An 18878-nucleotide genomic window follows, 5' to 3' on the forward strand; every position below is an offset into this window, starting at 1 on the left:
GCATATATAGAAGTGGTGTGTGCGCCAGTGGTCTTGTTCTGTTTACTAGAACACATATATTGTAGTTGTTTTGCTCTAAGTATATAAACATTTTCCTTTGCAATATTTCCAAATATTTATTTTTACCTACTTCAAATTAATTAAATGTCAGCATCAACTAGAATATGTATGTATGTATGTATATATATATATATATATATATATATATATATATATATATATATATATATATATAATATATATAGAATAGGCAGGCAGTTTAAGTGTGATTTTTTTTAACTCTGCTTGTTGTTCATGTGTTCCTTGTCAAATTCATTGATTCATTGTCAAAATCAAATTCTATGTTTTTTTTAATCAAAAAAGAAAAATAAACAACTACATCTGCAATGCAGGATTCAAAGCACCGTTCGTTGAAGAGTTTTTTAAAAATTATTTTAGCGAGATTTTCTTCCAGTCAGCAGTGTGCCGTGAGCGGGATTCGAACTGATATCCTTGAGGTAATTTCTGGTAGATCGTCTCTCAAAAATCGCAGCTATACCTCGATTTATGAGCGCAATCCTCTGAGAATTTAGCACCCAGCGTCTAAGGGATTGGTGTTCGAATCCCGCACAAGTTCGGGAAAATATAGAAAATAATACTAAAATAAGAAAAACCAAATCAGCAATTATAGGATGGTACAGCTGCATATTAAAAAGTGAGCAGTTTACACCAGACTGCAGCAACGGACCTGGGATCCCTATAAAAACGGTAAGCCTACAACGTTGCAAACAAAGATCTGTGTGTGTGTGTGTGTGAAGGTTAAGTGGGGGAAATTGAAGGTTGCATGTTATTTTTGTTTGCGATTGATTTATGTGTGTTTTAGTTATGTTGTAATATTGTCAGCTGATTTGCGGAGACGTAATATGAATTTCATTGTACTTTGTGCACACGAATTCGTTTTTTCATGGAAAGGCGAAGCATACTTATCAGTTAACAATAGTCGGTAGATCTGCTGGTTATGTCAAAGTGCAGTTTAAGACGGTGTTTCGTAGACCGCCGATACACATTGTCGCCACGCGAGGTCGCTGTCGGCTCATTTTTCTGAAAGCGTCTCGAGCCAGAAGGGCGGACAGAAACCTGAGTGGCTTCCATTGTTCACGTTACGCATCCATCTACCGAACCCGCTTTATTCTGAGCGGGGTAGCGGGCGCGGGTGAAACCTAACCCAGCAATCATCGGGACCAATTGTTGGAGAGGGCAGTAGATAGCACATCGTGAACATACATAAACAAACTGGGACTAAAGTAACAACACCAATGCCCCGACCTATGTGTATATAGAGCGTTTCATATCTGTGTCTGTCTATCTATCTGTCTGTCTATGGGGCGCCAGGCAGAAATCCTTCCTGGATGGGACGTCAGTCCTTCTGATATTTCGGAAGGAATAGCTAAGTGAAATCAAACCGGGCACCACCTAATGGAAGACCATTTCAATGCAATTTATTTAGCATGCTGGCACATAATGTATTTAAAGTAAAGTGCACCATTTCGGCGCCTAAAAACAAACTGGATTAAACACACTGTAGAACAGAACAACTATAACAGCTCGGTGCACACAGCGGTGAATCGAAGACAACGCCCTGTTGGTGTTCTCTACTGTTGCTGTCCCTCAGACTCAGTGACGTCCGCAACTGCAAGTGAACGGCGGGGATCGGAAGGGGAATCCCGTAGGAGAGGCGGGGAATGCCGGGCTCGGCCTGCAAAACTCTGCAAAGAATCTAAAATGACGTCACACGATGCGCGCCAAAAGCACCTGCTTTTCCGTTGTGGTCCGCGCACGTTAAGCCCTGGGATTCCCTGCCTCATCGAACTTCTGCTTTCGTGCGGGCGCTGGACGGTGTGGTGTGAGAGAGCAGCTGCGACATCTGCGAGCGGGGATGGGACGAGCGACAGGGGCAGCCTTTCGCCCATCCATCTTCAACCTGAGCAGAGTCGAAACTGGAGCCCATCCTGGCAGGCAGAGGGCAGGAGCAGATCCCGTCCATCACAGGGTGGCAGTCAATCAATCAATCAATCTTGACTTTATGTAGCGCTTTTACAGGACTCGAGCTCGAAAAGCAAGAGAACAACGAGAAAAAATAATAAAAAAATGGAGAGGAAAACACAAGTGGAAAAATAGTGTTTATTAAAATGTTGAGCACATTTACACATTTCACATTGTTTGGCAATCAGACACTTTAAAAACAGCCCGTCAAAGTCCTGGTGCTCAGTCCTGATCTGTCCCGCCTTGTGGTCCGTTGCTGCCAGAGAAGCCCATTAGAAAAGGGAAGGTGAGGTGATGGATGGGAGGTTCATTAAGGCGGCTCTGTCTGTGTGTTATGTAGTGCCCTTCACGTCTGTCGCTTCCTTTTTATAGTGCCTTTCACGCCTGTCTATCTATCAGTATGTTATATAGTGCCTTTTATATCTGTCTCTGTGTTACTTAATGCCTTTCACATCTTTCTATGTTAGTGTCTTTTGTATCTATTATATGGCACCTTTCACATCAGTTTTATACCTCCTTTCATTTCAGTTTATTGTATAGCATCCTTAATGTCTATCTCTCTATCTTTCCCATGGTGCCTTTCATATCTATCCATGTTTCAGGCACTGTGTAACATATATGTATTATATAGCAGGGGTAGGCAACGTCGGTCCTGGAGTGCCACAGTATGTGCAGGTTTTTGTTCCAACCAAGTTCCTTAACGAGAACTCAATTATTGCTGCTGAAGCACATATTGCTTAAGTGACATTTTAATGCTTCATTTTAGTGGTCTCGCTTGTTAAGGTTCTCCAACCTTAATTGCTTATTTCAATCTTAAACTGCTGCATTCAGTGTTTTAATTGCTCCTTATTAGCAATAAGATGTAAAAGACAAAGCAGCCAGCAGTTCTCCAGCTAGCTTTTTTCCAATTACATCTGTGTGTGTTCATCATGCACGGTTTGATTTAATAAAACACTTAATAGAAAAATGTGACAGACTGAAAATGATCTGTTTTAGGCTTCAAATCATTTGGATGATATCCTTGGAAAGGAAAAAAATCTACGATATAAAAGCCTTACATTGCACAGACTAACAAGCCATAAAATTAAATAAGGTCTGAGATTGGCAATGATTGGTTTCTAATTAAGCAATTGGGTTGGAATGAAAACCTGTAGCCACTGCGGCTCACCAGGACCGACATTGCCTACCCCTGTTTTACATCTAATTGCTAATAAGGAGCAATTAAAGCACTGAATGCAGCAGTTTAAGATTGAAATAAGCAATTAAGGTTGGAGAACCTTAACAAGCGAGACCACTAAAATGAAGCATTAAAATGTCACTTAAGCAATATGTGCTTCATCAGCAATAATTGAGTTCTCGTTAAGGAACTGGGTTGGAACAAAAACCTGCACATACTGTGGCACTCCAGGACCGACGTTGCCTACCCCTGTTATATAGTGCCTTTCACATATCTTATTTTGCCTTTGTCATCTGTTTTATAGCTCCTTTCATTTCTGTTTAGCATATGGCACCTACCTATCGTTCATATCTGTCTATGCATTATATAGTGCCTTTCACGTCAATTTATCTATGTGTCTGTGTGTTAGGTAGATATTGTATGTTATTTGTTAAGTGTCTTGCACATCTGTCTGTTTTATAGCACATTTAATTTCTGTTTAGCATATGGTGCCTTTCATGCCTAGCTATCTGTCTCTTTTATATAGTGCCTTTAATATCAGTGTTATATAGTGCCTTTCACATTATATAGTGCTTTTCACATCTGTTTGTTTTATAGCTCCTCTCTTCTGTTTAGCATATAGTGCCTTTCACGTCTCTATCTGGTGTTATATAGTGCCTTTCACGTCTCTGTCTGGTGTTATATAGTGCCTTTGACGTCTCTATGTGTCTGGTGTTATATAGTGCCTTTTATGTCTCTCTATCTGGTGTTATATAGTGCCTTTCATGTTTCTGTATGTGTGCCTGTGAGTCATATAGCATGTCTGGTGTTATATAGTGCCCTTCACGTCTTGTTTCAGGGTCTCTTTATCTTCCGCTCTATTTATTGTTTTTTCCTGGTTTGAGACGTCCGCAGTCCTCCATTTCTCTTCTTTCCCTTTGGGCTCTTTAGAGATGACTTAACGAGGCTCCGCCGACCTTCTGCTGTCCTCGTCCCCTTCTCACAGACTCCTCGCCACTTACATGGCAGGCGTCCTCGGAAGACAAGCTGCGCCACGTTGCTGGGTGCTCTGGTGCCATCTGGCCGCCCTGTGCCACCCCCTTCAATGGTGTCTTTATTGTGCCCGCTTTGCTGACAATACTGATTCACAAAGGCTGAGCCCGCGTCGAGTGGCACCCTGTGGCGCGGCGTTTCTTCCAGTCTTTACACAATGGACAAAAGGGGGCCGAGCTGCCAGGTTTATTTTATGGTTTTCTTTTTATGGCTCCGGGCCGACCCTGCAGAAGTCCTTTTAAGATGACCGCCACTTGCCCAGAGCAGAACCCCACAGGAAGGCCTTAATGGTCCAACAGAAAACGCCGGGGTTGTGGGCTCGCTGGCAGCGTCCCCTCTAGATGGCCTGTGGGCCACTTAAGGTGGGCTGATAGCCCCCCGTGAGCCTCGACTTCAGCAGCGGATACAAAACTCCGAGTGCGATGGAGACGAGTGCAGACACACAGATGACAGGGACGAGGATTTCGGCTCGGTAAGGTGGGCTTTTCTGTCCTTCGACTCTGGGCTCTGAAAAACAGGAGCGCAGCGTTAATGTGATTCTAGTTTAGGACAAGCAGCTTGTCACCCACCTCCTTTCTGCTCCCGCTACTGTGACTTCCTGAGAGAAGGAGCCTGCCATGTAAGCAGGACAGTCGGATGAGCTAAAGTCGCAGTCTGAGCCCCTGCAGGCCTGAAAAAGCCTGCCCTTTGAGTTTGGGGCCAGGCTACCTGAGGTGATGCCCGTTTCTGTGGCAGAAGCTGTAAATTCCTGGCCTGGCGTTTGTGGCATTATGAGGCCTGAACCCCCTTTTTACCAGTTTTTGTGTCGCCGTATCACAACGTGTGGCCGAGGAAAAATCACCCACAGACACGAGGGGAGCATGCGGAGCTCACACAGACAGAGTAGCAGTTCAAAAAATGAAACCCGACGCTGCCCACCTACCGACTGTGATGTTGAACGTCTGGACCTCGTACCCCACGTCATTGGTGATGTTCAGCTCGTACAGCCCGGTGTCGTCCTCCGTGAGGAAGTACAGCTCAAAGGTGCCGTTGCTGGAGCAGTAGGAGGCGCTGTTCCCCATCTTCTTCAAGGTCATCGTTGGCCGTGGGTAGCCAATGGTGTGGCAGGAGATGGTGATGTTCTCTCCTTCCTCCACCTCGGCGGACGGAAGAACCAGAATCGTCGTGTTTCTGGGTGGGACTGTGAAAGGGAACAGAGCGACGATTCAGTGATAGAACCGTGTAAGTTCTGCACAGTCTGGAGTGTGTGGATAAGGCGCTATATAGGCGTCAACCCAACACAGACTGACAATGGAGGCACAGGTCAAAATAAACACAAAGATTTATTGTGTTCTTGGGATCAACAGTACGGAGTGATGGGGTTTGAAGAAGACAGTGCAGGCAGAGTGGAGTGGGTGGAGAAGAGTGACAGGAGTGACTGGTGACAGACGGGTATCAGAGAGAGTGAAAGGGAAGGTCTACAGGATGGTAGCGAGACCAGCTGTGTCATATGGGCTGGAGACGGTGGCACAGGTGACAGAGTTAAAGATGTTAAGGTGTGACAAGGATGGGCAGGATTAGAAATGAGGACATTAGAGGGTCAGCTCAAGGTTGAACGGGTGGGACACAGTCAGAGAGGTGAGATTGTGTTGGTTTGGACATGTGCAGAGGAGAGAGAAGGGTGCTAAGGATAGAGCTGCCTGGGAAGAGGAGAAGAGGAAGGCCTAAGAGAAGGTTTATGGATGTGCTGAGAGAGGACACGCAGGTGATGGGTGTGACCGAGGAAGATGACGAAGACGGGAAGAGATGGAAGAAGATGATCTGCTGTGGCAACCCCTAACAGGAGCAGCTAAAAGTTCTTCAGCTGTGGGTGTCCCACAGGCCCTACACAGTCCCCAAAATCCGCACTCTTCTTCCTCCACTCCTCCCAGGCACCTTCATCGTCCTCCTGATTCCTGAGTGGTGGCTGCAGGCTCCTCTTATAGCCAACCCAGAAGTGCTCCAGGTGGTAATTGGACTAATTAGGCTGCACTTCTGGGTGGGCTACGTCACAGTCCAGAAGGGCTCAGTAAGCCGTGGAGCTCCCCTTAGTGGTGGCCACAAAGCCCAACTGGGATGAGCTCCGGTGTAACACAATTGTGGCCCCGATACAACCCGGGGGGGGGGGCTGCCACCAAGTGTTCCGGGGGACATAGTGTGCATCCCATGGGTCCAGTGTCAAACAGGCGCCCCCGCCATCTGCCACAAGTGAAAGGTGGGTGAATTTAGGAGTCTGGTCTGGTGACCAATGCCAAGGCCACCGTCGCACACGGGGGTCTAGTCTGGCTAATCATGCACACTAATTCCTCTTCTCCCACCTTGCAGACCCAATCCACTTCCTCCTCCTCCTTGGCTACAAAACCCCACCCACTGTGCCCTGCAGTTCAGTCCTGTGTTGTGACTCGGTCTTTCATGGCTACTCGGCGGAGCTTCATTTCCCTTGCAGTGACACTTGACAACATACGGGGTGGACCCCCCAACCTTTATCATTGTTCTTGGCTTTCTTTACGCCATCCTCCTCTCTCTAACCCTCATTCAGGCGTCGGTGAATGTGAGACCACCCAAAGAATAAACTTGATTTTATATGGTGCCTTTTTGTAGTGGACCCCATCGAAGGGCACATGACAAGCGCAGCTTCTTGGGGGAACTGACCACCCCGTTAAATTTATTCTTTGGAAATGCCGGTATAGTCGCTGGAGAGAAACAGCGTCCTGAAACGGTGAGCCCGCAGTCTAACCTCTGTGCCACCAGGCCGTCCCCTTTCAGACCCCTGTACAGGTCTGCGGCTCTCCTCTCTTGCTTTCTGATTGGCTGTTTCTAGAAGTGCCCCTCCAGTCCTGTGACTTTGTCTTCTACAGCATAGCTTTCTTATTCTTCTTCTTTTTTGGGGGGGGTCCCCCTTTCTAATCCACAAACCTTTCACGCTCTTTGTGCTAAATGAGACCACCATTGCCCACCCTGAACAAGGCAATCTAGACACTGACCTTGAACAGAAATCTTGATGTCAGCGGTGCCATTGCCAAATCTGTTGACGGCTTCGCACTCGTAGACCCCCGCGTCTTCCATCTGGACACTTTCTAGTGTATAAGAAGCTGCTTTGGCCACCAGTGGCTCTCGACCTCCACTTTCTGGTTTTCTCCACAGGCTGATGGCCGCCTTTGGGTTGCTGCGGGTGGCGCAGGTGATGGTCAGCATGTCCCCTTCCTTGAGGATGTGGCTGGGTGAAACGAAGATGGAGGTGTTCTTAGGTGGCACTGCGTGATGATGACAGAGAGAGAAGGAGGGAGGGGAGAGAAGATGGCACAGGTAAGAGCCGAGCGACATGGACAGGGTGGAATGAGAAGGCACAACCTGAAATTAGGACAAACCTTTTTTAAAACTTGGGAATAACTAAAGCCTGCAATTGAATGGCACCACATGCTGGGACATTTCTGTGGTGCATCCAAGTTCTGTTTCTTATTGTTGTCACCATGAGGTGGGGGGGGGAGGGGTGGGTAGTTGGGACCCAAGAGTACTTCTGGCACCAGGGTAGAGCCTGATGGAAGCACTTCTGGGCCAATCGGAACTTCCAGAAAGTAGGAAGTTGGCTCCCCCTGGTGGCCCCCACAGAATCCAGCAGGGCTGTTCCCCAGGACTACAAACCCCAGCATGCCTTGCTAACGTCTGAATGGGAAACCTAAACCAGGGAGGCTGCCACCTGGTGTATTGGGGAGGAAGTTGTCCCAAATGCATCATCTTCCCTGGTCTGCCAGATCCCAGTTCTAGTCCCTGCGTGCCGTTTGTCACCGTGCCTTCCTTTGCTTATTTCTCCGGTTACAAGTGAACTTCTGACCCAAGTTTTAGTGTTTTCAGTTGGACGTCTCCATTTTTTTTAGACCTTTTTGCAATAAACATAGCCTGTTTTTTTTTTTTTTTTTTGTGACGCCCGTTTCATCTCCTGATCGCCACCTTCTCATCTGGGTGCCACAATGCTCAGCTAGTTCAACCAGCGGCTCTTCTTGTTTATTATGGACTTCTGTTGAAGACCCCGAGTTAGGGGGGCTGACGCTCATTTTGACTTTTATTTTCATTTTCATGTCTCTGGTGTTGACTTTAGTTTTTGGATTTTGAGATTCTGGTGCTCTTTGTGTTCAGCATTTTACTCCGCAGTTCACTCATTTTAGTTTTTTATTCGGATTTCTGTTGTTTAGAACTTCAGGCCGTACGTCAGCTGTGCGCAACCTGCGGCCGTACGGCCGCATGCGGCCGTGGGCAAGGACTTTGGCGGCCGTGGACGTGTATATTAAAGTGTACGTAATGGCGGCCGTGCAGGTGTAGGGTCTCTGGACTCCAGTGAGTAAGGGGTCTCAACGCCGCGGAATCTTTGTCGGCCGGGTCGGTATGGTGACGCCGAAAGCCGATTTGCTTACTTGAATATTAAGTTCGGTTGAAATGGGCTGACACCCAGGAGTACATTTGAAGTCACGTGACTAGCGGCTAGCCAATATGGAACTGAGAAGGAAATGGGAGTGTACGCCTGTACGGCCTTGTGGCTAAGTCCATACACTGCCTATCGCCATTAGCAAACGGTCATCATATGTGCGAAGCAGCGTTTTCCAGAATGAAATATCTGAAAAACAAGTACCGAACCCGATTGGTAGACAGCAATCTAGAGTCTGGAATACAGCTAATGGTCTCCAGCGAGTCCCCTGACTTTGCAAGTCTGTCTGCAAACATGCAAGAGCAAGGAAGCCATTAATGGCGATGTTTTCCAAACTTCCTGAAACAATTGCTGTAAAGGTTTTTTGTCCTATATGACGTTTCGTAGACATTTTTTTACATATGTAGACCAGTAAATTGAATATTGTCAGATTTATCATACTCTGTTTTAATGTGTAATCTGTAAATTTTTACATAAATCATAAAACATTATTAAGTTTACTTGGACTTACTGGCGGCCGTTATTAAAGTAAAAAGTCTGTAGTGCGGCCGTTATTACAGTAAAAAGTCTGTAGTGCGGCCGTCAATAGCGGAAAGGTTGCGCATGCCTGCCGTACGTCATCAGATTTGTAATAAATGGACTCTGCGTTTAGTTTGTGTTGGCCCAATATTCTTCTGTTTAAGTGTCGGCGAGTTTTCAAGTTTATTAAAGGATTGTGTCCTCCCCATCTGTGCAGATCACAACAGGAAGGTCGCCAGCCATGGAGGAGGCTTGTGGTCCGCCGGTAAGAGCAAAGACCACCGCGGAACTGTTGGGAAGAATAACAGAAGAAATCACAGGGACCTGACGTTGAATAAAACCACCGACTGAAGGTCAAAGAAGTGGGAGCCCCGAATATTTACTGTGGGGGGCAACACAAACTAATGGTAAGCCGAAGCACACAAGACGTAAATGTCAGGTAAGGACTGTTGTTGTGGTCGAGTGATTAAGAAACCAAAGGCCTGGTAGAGTACAGAAGTGACTGAGGTGGGTAACGCCACACTGGCAACTCTTCAAGTACCCGCACCTCGCCTTAGTGTGGTGGTGAGCACCGGAACACCTCTGTGAATCTTCACGGGGGAACACGATCGTCGATTGAATGTTGATGGATCTTAGAGTGCAAAGCTTCACCTTCCCGCTCTTCGATTGATTTCCCGGCCTTGCGACTACCGATGTTTCACCGTACTCGCTCTTGTTTTGCGAATCTTCACGGGGGAAGTGACTGTTGCTTGATTGCCGATGTATCTCGGGGCTCGAAGTGTCACCCCTGCCCCTCCCCCACTCCTCGGTTGACTCTCGCCGCCTCGCATTTTCACCGTACTCGCTCCCGTTTTATGCTTTTAGCGTAGTGATGAGTACCGGAACCGCTTTGCGAAACTTTACGGGGGGAACGCGACTGCTGCTGACATGATGCCGATGTATCTTAGAGTGCAAAGCTTCACCTTCCCGCTCTTTGATTGATTTCACGGCCTTGCGACTACCGATGTTGCACCGTACTCGCTCCTGTTTTCTGTTTTTAGTGCACTGGTGGGCAGCAGACCCTCTACACAGTAAAAAGTGGTCATTGGGAACTTGAGTTCAAACTTGACCAATTCTGTGCTCTGTTGTTCAGCGCCATTTGTGAGATTCGCTGTGGACCGTCACTCACTGGAAAAACCCGTGCAATGATTGGATAGTTTGAGTGCATTATTTGCATACATGAGGATACGGTCAATAGGAATTGTGGGTAATAATTCGTATTTAAAGATAGTCATTATACTTTAGCTTCATTGAATGTTGTAAGTAAGCTTTTCAGTTTATTTTACTAGGGCGGCACGGTGGCGCAGTGGGTAGTGCTGCTGCCTCGCAGTTAGGAGACCCATGTTTGCTTCCCGGGTCCTCCCTGTGGAGTCTGCATGTTCTCCCCGTGTCTGTGTGGGTTTCCTTCCACAGTCCAAAGACATGCAGGTTAGGTGCATTGGTGATTCTAAATTGTCCTTGGTGTGTGTATGCGCCCTGTGGTGGGCTGGCGCCCTGCCCAGGGTTTGTTTCCTGCCTTGCACCCTGTGCTGGTGGGATTGGCTCCAGCAGACCCCCGTGACCCTGTAGTTCGGATGTAGCAGGTTGGATAATGGATGGATGGAATTTATTTTACTATTTAAACGACGTGTACTGTATATGTTATGGTGCTGCTAGACTGTCACTGTCATTGGGAGGCACGTTTGGCTGGAGGTTTAAACCGAGAACTACAAGGCTAAAAATTTGAACCTCATTTTGATTTTGTTTTTTTTGTTTAGAAAAACATTAAATGCAATAAAAACATAAATAGTGTGTGCTGAGAGCCCATTACTCACGTGATTTCTGACATGGGACCCCTCAAGAGTGCATTTTTCATCTCGTTGCTATACGTAATCCCCTCGACATTCTCCAGGTTCCCCTCATATACTCCGCTGTCCCCGGGTTTCGGTGCACAGGTCTGGCATTGATGGTTCAACTCAAAGTAAAGGGAGTGGCGGGGGCGCCATTTTACAACTTCACCTCGGGCAACAAAACAAATGCTCGAGGTGGCACCCACCGCCAGACCTGAGTGGTCGAGAAGGACCTGACCCCCTGGTGCCAACCCGCTGACCACTCTGTAGGTGAGCATCAAGGTTTTGAAGTTAATATGTGGCGCTACAGCAGGGAGCCAATGTGGTGATCTGCAGAGCGGCGTGACGTGTGCCCGGCTCGGCTGGTTACATTTTGAATCGGCGGTTTAAGGCAATTTTCCGCTTTGTCGTCTTCATTTTCTAAATTCTCTATAATATGCTTGACGCACTCACTTCACTGAAAAGTCCTTCTGCTTGGTGTCTGTGAAACTAACTTCATGTCGGGTGCAGTTGGCCTGCGTCTGGCTGAGGGGCCGACCGATTGGCCCTGCAGTGTTCTCTGTTCCCTTGGCAGGCCTGTCTGACCTGAACTGTCCGGCTTAGTGACGGAGCCTGAAGGTCATCGCCCATATTAAAATGTTGTTGGGTTTTTTTGTTTTGGTTAATCGCTCCGTTTTCCCAGTCAATGCCACACAGCACATTCCAGCAAAGACTTAGGAGAACTCCAGCGTGGTTTGCCACCTTAAAGGTAACGACCGTAATTTGAAAAGAAGAGTAAAGTCGGAATCGGCATCAGGGATGCCTCGTTTAGTAAGACGTGATGTTGCATCTTGATTCTCGCCCACCGCTCAGGGGGACTGCGCTAAATTTGAAAAAGCTGCTAAGGAAGCCCGGGTGTGTCCCGGTTACTCAGTGCAGAGGACTGATGCTCCTGTTTCTTAGAGTCCTGCTTTAACCAGTTGTTTAGTGATTTGCTGGCCGCTTGGTGGTCGGTGCTGCCATGTGCAGGGTGTTGTCGTCGGCATGTCCCCACTGTGTTTCTGTGGCTTGTCGGCGGTTTGATTCTAAACTTGAGGTGTTGCAGATGTTCCTGATCAGCGGCTGTTCACGGGGCTCTCACTTTACTTCACGTTTCAATCTCCGAGGCTGCATTTTGTCAGATGCTGACAGTGTCAGAGGGTATCATGATGACCTGATGCCAACAGAGACACACCGGGCACCCGTTGTCTAATTGATTTATGTGACGTGAAAGGTGTGAGAACTTGCAAAACGGGGACAGACGTGATGAGTTTGGTACTGCCAGGTCTTATAAGTGCAGACCCCTATAATGTTAATATGGCCCTGTTCATGTCAAAAATGCCACTGGCCAAAACTGAAATGAACTGGGAAACCACCAGCATGGCTGCTACTCGCTACTGATGTCACAAAGAGAAGGCACTTACAGGGCACACTTAAAGGAAAGCTGCTGCTGATGCAGCGCTGGGCATCTTCTCCATGAAGTCCCTCCATCACCAAAGTGGCTTTGCAAACGAAGCTCCGCTCGTCGTCCTCCTCCAGCGGCACAATGGTCAGCGAGGACCTCACGGTGCGCACCTCCCCATCGAGGGGCTCCTCGTCCTCCTTCACGACACGCTCTCCTTCCAGCCATTGGATTGTGATGGCGTCGGGGCCGTACACGTCGGCCACTTCACAGGTGAGCTTCACTTCTTGACCCACTGCAAGAGGACCCTCGACTTTAATCTCGGGCTGCTCAGGGAGAGCTGGGGAAACAGAAAACGCAAAGGTCAGCTGGGAGCCAAAGGAGGGAAGAACCAGGAGGACTGAGGAGGACCAGCTGGGTGGGAAAACCAGTTGAGCACACGTCACTTATTTTAGATCTAAGAAAAGAAAGAGACCTCATCTCAGACTTAATAAACTCACACAGGCGGAGATGTTGATATCCAAGCACGCCCTGTTCGGTCTGTATAAATTAGGAAAAACGCACCGTCGGTCATAACAGCTGCACCAACACGGCCCACCATGAATAACGAGAAGGTGTTAAATTATAGAACTTAATCTCATCGAATAAAATGCACAAACCAGCTGACTGGAGACCCTCATGCTTGTCTTTATGCCCAAACTCCCTGAAACCTTCTGGAAAGACCCTGACAAACCCAGAATAAGGCGATGGGCCGAAACTCCCCGAATACTGAAATGACTAATCATAGACAGATAGACGGGAAAGGCACTATATAATAATATAGACAGATATGAATAGCACTCTGTGCTGTACTAGATGGACTGTTATCGATCAGTTATATACATATCTATTGTTATATATACTGTTTAAATATCTATGTGAATTGCATCTATTGTCTTTTATACTGTTTTAATACGTACAGTATATATCAATTATATAGCGTCTTACATATCTATTGTCTTATATCAATTATATAGCATCTTACATATCTATTATCATTTATACTGTTTTAATACCTATATATGAATTATATAGTCTTACATATCTATTGTCCTATATACTGTTTAAATACCTACATTTCAATTATATAGTGCCTTACATATCTATTTTCTTATGTGAGATGCTATATAATTGATATATATCTATTGTCTTATATCACTTATATAGTCTTGCATATCTATTGTCCTATATACTGTTTAAATACCTATATATCTATTATATAGTGCCTTACATATCTATTTTCTTATTATCAATTATATAGTGCCTTACATATCTATTATATACTGTTTCAATACCTATATATCAATTGTATAGTGTTTTATATATCTTTTGTCTATTATACAGTACATTTTAATATCTCAATTATACAGTGCCTTATACATATCTGCACTGTTCTTAATATCTGTTATATAGTGCCTTACATATCTATTGGCTATGATATACTGTTTTAATATCTCAATTATATAGTGCCTTACATATCTATTGGCTATGATATACTGTTTTAATATATATATATAATATGTCAATTATATATATATCAATTATATAGTGCCTTACATATCTATTGTCTTAGATGCTGTATTAAAACAGTATATATCTATTGTATAGCAATCTAACTTTTTTGATAGCAAAACAGAAACATGGTGGCCCCCAATACGCCTGGGGCCCCGGCCAATGCCAGTTGTGCCCATACGTTAAGATGGCCCTGGTAAGTTTGATGAGGATTCGCCCCTTGAGGGCTCGGCGGGTTAAAAGCCCTGATATTCAAACTAAAGTCACGACGATAAAGCGGATCGGAGGCTCCGTTTGGAATGACAGGACGGTTAACTTACCGAAGACCACCAGCCGTGTGCTGCCCTGTCTGATGGTGGCCCCGCACTTCACTGTGCACACGTAGATGAAGCCGTCGTTCTCCACCGTCGGCGTGACGGTCACCCGGTTGCCATCCACTTTTCCCGGCAGCGAGTCGTCGCTCACGGTGGACCAGACGTACAGCGGAGAGCTGCAGTCGCGACTGCGGCACTCGAACTCGGTGTAGCGTCCCGCTCTGGTGACGATTTTGTTCGGGATGATCTCCTGATCGTCACCTGCAAGTAAAATTAAAAAAAGAACTGGAAAGTCGCAGAGCTGAGGGGCCACCTGAATTAGAGCTGAAGGCAGCAGAATGTGTGAAAAGATGGAGCGGCATGGACACCTCATGATAAGGTGAGAGAAATAAATGACGAGCGAGTGCGACCTGCGGCCGAGCCGGGAGAAGAGACGAGGAATAAATCAAATAAATAAAGCGCCTTACCTGCAATTACGTCACACAGTAAAATCATCCAGAGAGCGAACGTCAGTTTTAAAGCCATCTTGAGTAACCGTGAGAGCCCAGTGGAGCCGCCGGCGAAGAGCACGAAAGTCCGAGAAGAATGCGGGCTCTGCAGCTGGAGCGGTTGCCGTATAATCCACGTCTGCCTGCGCTTGTGCGTCTGCGACCGGCTGGTCAAAGAAACGCCCTTTATAGAGCAAAAGAGGAACGGAAATACCGACAGAAAGCACGGGGACATATCACAGATAAAGTTCTTTGTACCTGAAGTAAAATAAAATCCCCCGTTTACTACCTTACCGCAAAAAATGAGTCACCCTATCGGTCACGAGGGGCATTGCAGTTTCTCCGAAGAGTCTGCGCATAGAGGAGGCAACAGCTTCAAGTGAAAAGAAAACGAAAAGAAAGGAAAACAGATAACTAAACTAAGGTCAACCAAGAAGCAGAAACACGACCGTCGACACGCCAGTTTACACATCCCGCGTACTTATTGATTGTCGGAGCGAAGCGGAAACTGACATGGCCGGGACGCCGCAGTGGGGCAAGAGACCCTCGCTGACATCTCGACACTTGTATTTAGAGCCAGCGCTTTGGGATTTAAATAATAATAATAATAATGTAATGAATGTGGTTCAGTGGTTGTGCAGCTGCCTCGCATCAAGGAGGTCGTTGATCGCAAACACCCTCTGTGGTCCCTGCATGGGATTTGCATGTTCTCCTCGTGTTCGAAAGACGTGCTCGGTTGGATTATTTATGAAAAAATGTGTTAGACAAACACAAATACTGTACATAAATAAGAGAAGAAATAAAAGTGTGGTGACATGAAATGTGGGTATACATAATTTTTATTTTTGTTATTTATGTATTTATTTATTTATTCATTTATTTATTTTAGTCACACCCCATGCACAACGAAATAAGCCCTGAAATGAAAACTGCCACTTTCACCCATCAACGGTGAGAGGGCGGGCTCTAGTGAGTCCTGTGTTTTGATTGGTGAATTGGCGGTAGCCCGGATGTAAACTTTCAGCCATCAGGCGCCACATTCGTAGCAGCAGACACTTCACAGGGACGGATCTGCTATCAGGGGCATTCTGGGTGCCTGTGCTCAGGGGTCCATGACAGCAAGGTGTCCTTCCCACTCCACGTAATGGAACGATTGAGAATCAGCAACTCGAAATGACCCAGGGGGGGGGGGGGCAATAAGGTGGTCAAGTCTCAAATTGAAATCAAAACTGCGGCAAAGGGCTCCAAAATCAAGAGTGAGAAATACAACGCTGCATTAAATGATCAGGTGTCCGTGCGTTGCACTGTTAACACGCGACTCAGGGGTCTGTGGGGGTCTTAGATGTCTACTCTGCAGACGATTCACCAATCAAAACACAGTACTGCCTAGAGCCCGCCCTCTTAACTTTGATGAGTGAAAGTGACAGAATGGCAGGTCACTGAAATAAATACATGAAGAAATAGGAAACAAAAAGGAGAGTCTGTGTATTTCATTACTTATACTCACATTTCTCGTCATTGTTATTTTATTGTCACATTTCACAGTACCTTTATTTACATATTTTATTTATTTTTTCTTTGAGCAGAGCAGGTTTTCAGGACAGAAGAGTGCAGATGGGGTGACCGTGGTGACAGTTTTAGACGTTGTGTCCTTCTGACCGCTTTGAAGTCACTTCTGTTGATTTTGTCTGATGCCTCACCCCCCAAACCCCCCCCCCCCCCCATATTTCATACCATTTCATTCGTCTTGCTGTCTGCTTATGGTATTGGGGGTTTCTCCCCCATTTTTGTCTCTCTAGACCCTCAAACTCATTTTTTAGGTAATTTGTGGTCCATATTTGTGTAAGAAATTGCACCTTTGTGATAAACTAAACCCACAGAGGTCTTCAGTTGAAATGACCTGAAGGACTTGAAATTGTGCCCCTCGGCAGACCCCCCTAATGTAAGGCACTATATAATTGTTCAACCCCCTAATGGGATGTCAGGGGTCAAAGTTACTCCTTTTAATAAAAACTTCAAAATAATGTGAATTGGTAATAACATGTGGAGTGTCGTTTGATCCCGAGGTCGCTGATCATGGATCCCCCTTAATGAAAGGACTCTGTGTGTGTGAGTGAGTGTGTGTCCGTCTGGTTGCTGTGTCTCTGGTAAATGCCATGTGGTATGGGATTTATAAAAACCGTGCTAATGTTTTGTGCTGCACCATCTGTTGGAATTGACAAATGCAATGCATGTTGTTGTTGTTATTATTACCAGGCTTCTTTTAACTTCACCTGTTTGTTGTCTGGTACCAATCTTCTAATCAATATTTAACCCACTTCCTATTGTCCAAATGACTTGAACTTTTGTACACTTACTCACTTCCGATGACAATACATGAACCAGTAATCAGTTTCACTAATTGATCAATTAATCCATGTTAATTAAGAAATGAGATTTTCATATGAAGAATAGTTCAAGATTTCACCAATAGATGGCGCTAGTAATGAATAGAAATATTAAAGGAAGTGTTAAAATATTAATAACGAAATTATACTAAAACAAACCCGAGACTAAAACGTTGAAAATATATATTTATAAAAAAATACTTTTACAAAACCACGCTTATATTAAGTTAAAAAGTGTACTAAAAAGTAAAAAAAATAAGTCTCACATACATCACTCGTAAAATAAAAGGTGGGTCTTTTATTTTACGAGTGATGCATGAGAGACTTATTATTTACTTTTTAGTACACTTTTTAACTTAATATTAGCATGGTTTTGTAAAAGTGTGTGTATGTTATGTATGTATGTATATAAAATATAAAAATATTATTTTAGTACTGCAAATGTTTGTGATGTGTCATCTGTTGGAAGTCCCACTACTTACACTAAGTGACCCTGAAGATGTCACTTCACGCTGTCTGTGCTTAAACTGGAAAAATTAAATGTAATCATGTATATAGTGCCTTTCACATCTACCATATAGCACCTTTTATCATCCATCCACTTATGATTTTCAGATCTGCCTGTCTATCCATCTGTGGTACACGCAGTGTGGCGTAATTGAGGGCTTCAGACCCTGCGGTTGTGGGCTCCTATCCCGCTAATGAAACTGTGTGACCCTGAGTCCTTCAGTTCACCTGCTTGTGCTCCAAGTGGAGAAAAAAAACGAAAACAAAAGAAATGACACCTGCTGTATCTGAAATGTTGTAAGCCATCTTGGATAACGTCATCCGCTAAATAATAATAATAATAATAATAATACGGTCTTTTTACAAGTCAACAAACAACCCTCAAATCCAAATCAAAGTCTCTTTCAGAGAGCCCCCCACGTCTAACCTTCACAAAGATGGCGTTTTGGTTTTTCTTCAAGCGTGAAGGTAAATCTCTTCATGGTGTCTTCTACAGAACTGCCAATCGAGTGTCAATATGAAGCTTACTGGTTGGTCTGGTTGGCTCATTTTTTTTATTCCGTTTTGGTCGCTAAGTTTTGCTTTATTATTTGTTTTAATTCTGTGATGTTATCCAATTTCAAATGTAGAAAGCACATTTTGAAATGGATCTCTGTTGTATCGTTGGACATTAACGCTAGGCGGCGCACAATCGTTGAGAATCTGCAGGCCGGGACCTGAGGTGACGCGCGACGGCTCTGCAAATGGACGGTGTTGTGTGCGCGCGTGTGTGTGTGTGTGTGCGCGCGCGTGTGTGTGTTCACCTCGTGATGGACTGGCGCCCCCTCCAGGTGGTGTTCTTGCCTTGCGCCCAATGATTTCTCGGATTGGCGCCAGCTTCCCCACGTGGCATCACCGAGTTAGGAAGATGAATATCTATCTATTTATTTATTTATTTATTTATTTATTTATGCCGCGGCGCTGATCTGGATTAAGGGGACTCGCAGAGCTCATGCCAGATGATTTGTTTGTCCCACGTCGCAGCGTCATCCTTAACTGTGACGGCCTTCACTACGGTGGCTCTGAGGCTAAGGGTCTGCGGCGCGGGTTCGAATCCCGTAAACGCTTTAACCTGCAATTGCTTCGTCCTGCGTATACAAGCGGGCCCTCCAGCTT

At 45.6% G+C, this 18878-nt stretch overlaps 1 protein-coding gene across 1 annotated transcript in view; it reads right to left on the reverse strand.

The window, feature by feature from the left end:
• Positions 1-4080: 4080 nt before the first annotated feature.
• The window catches only part of vcam1b (vascular cell adhesion molecule 1b), a 38443-nt gene continuing 23645 nt past the window's right edge, over positions 4081-18878 (reverse strand). Inside the window, exons 9-14 of the mRNA XM_051932479.1 lie at positions 14809-15129; positions 14348-14602; positions 12499-12816; positions 7234-7503; positions 5154-5411; positions 4081-4738 (exon numbers count right to left, since the gene is read on the reverse strand). Of these exons, the coding sequence (XP_051788439.1) occupies positions 4569-4738; positions 5154-5411; positions 7234-7503; positions 12499-12816; positions 14348-14602; positions 14809-15129 (1592 nt within the window). The 3' untranslated portion in view covers positions 4081-4568. The remainder of the gene's footprint in view (positions 4739-5153; positions 5412-7233; positions 7504-12498; positions 12817-14347; positions 14603-14808; positions 15130-18878) is intronic.

The sequence above is a fragment of the Erpetoichthys calabaricus genome, chromosome 10, assembly GCF_900747795.2.
Source record: "Erpetoichthys calabaricus chromosome 10, fErpCal1.3, whole genome shotgun sequence".
Classification (NCBI taxonomy): Eukaryota; Metazoa; Chordata; class Cladistia; order Polypteriformes; family Polypteridae; genus Erpetoichthys; species Erpetoichthys calabaricus.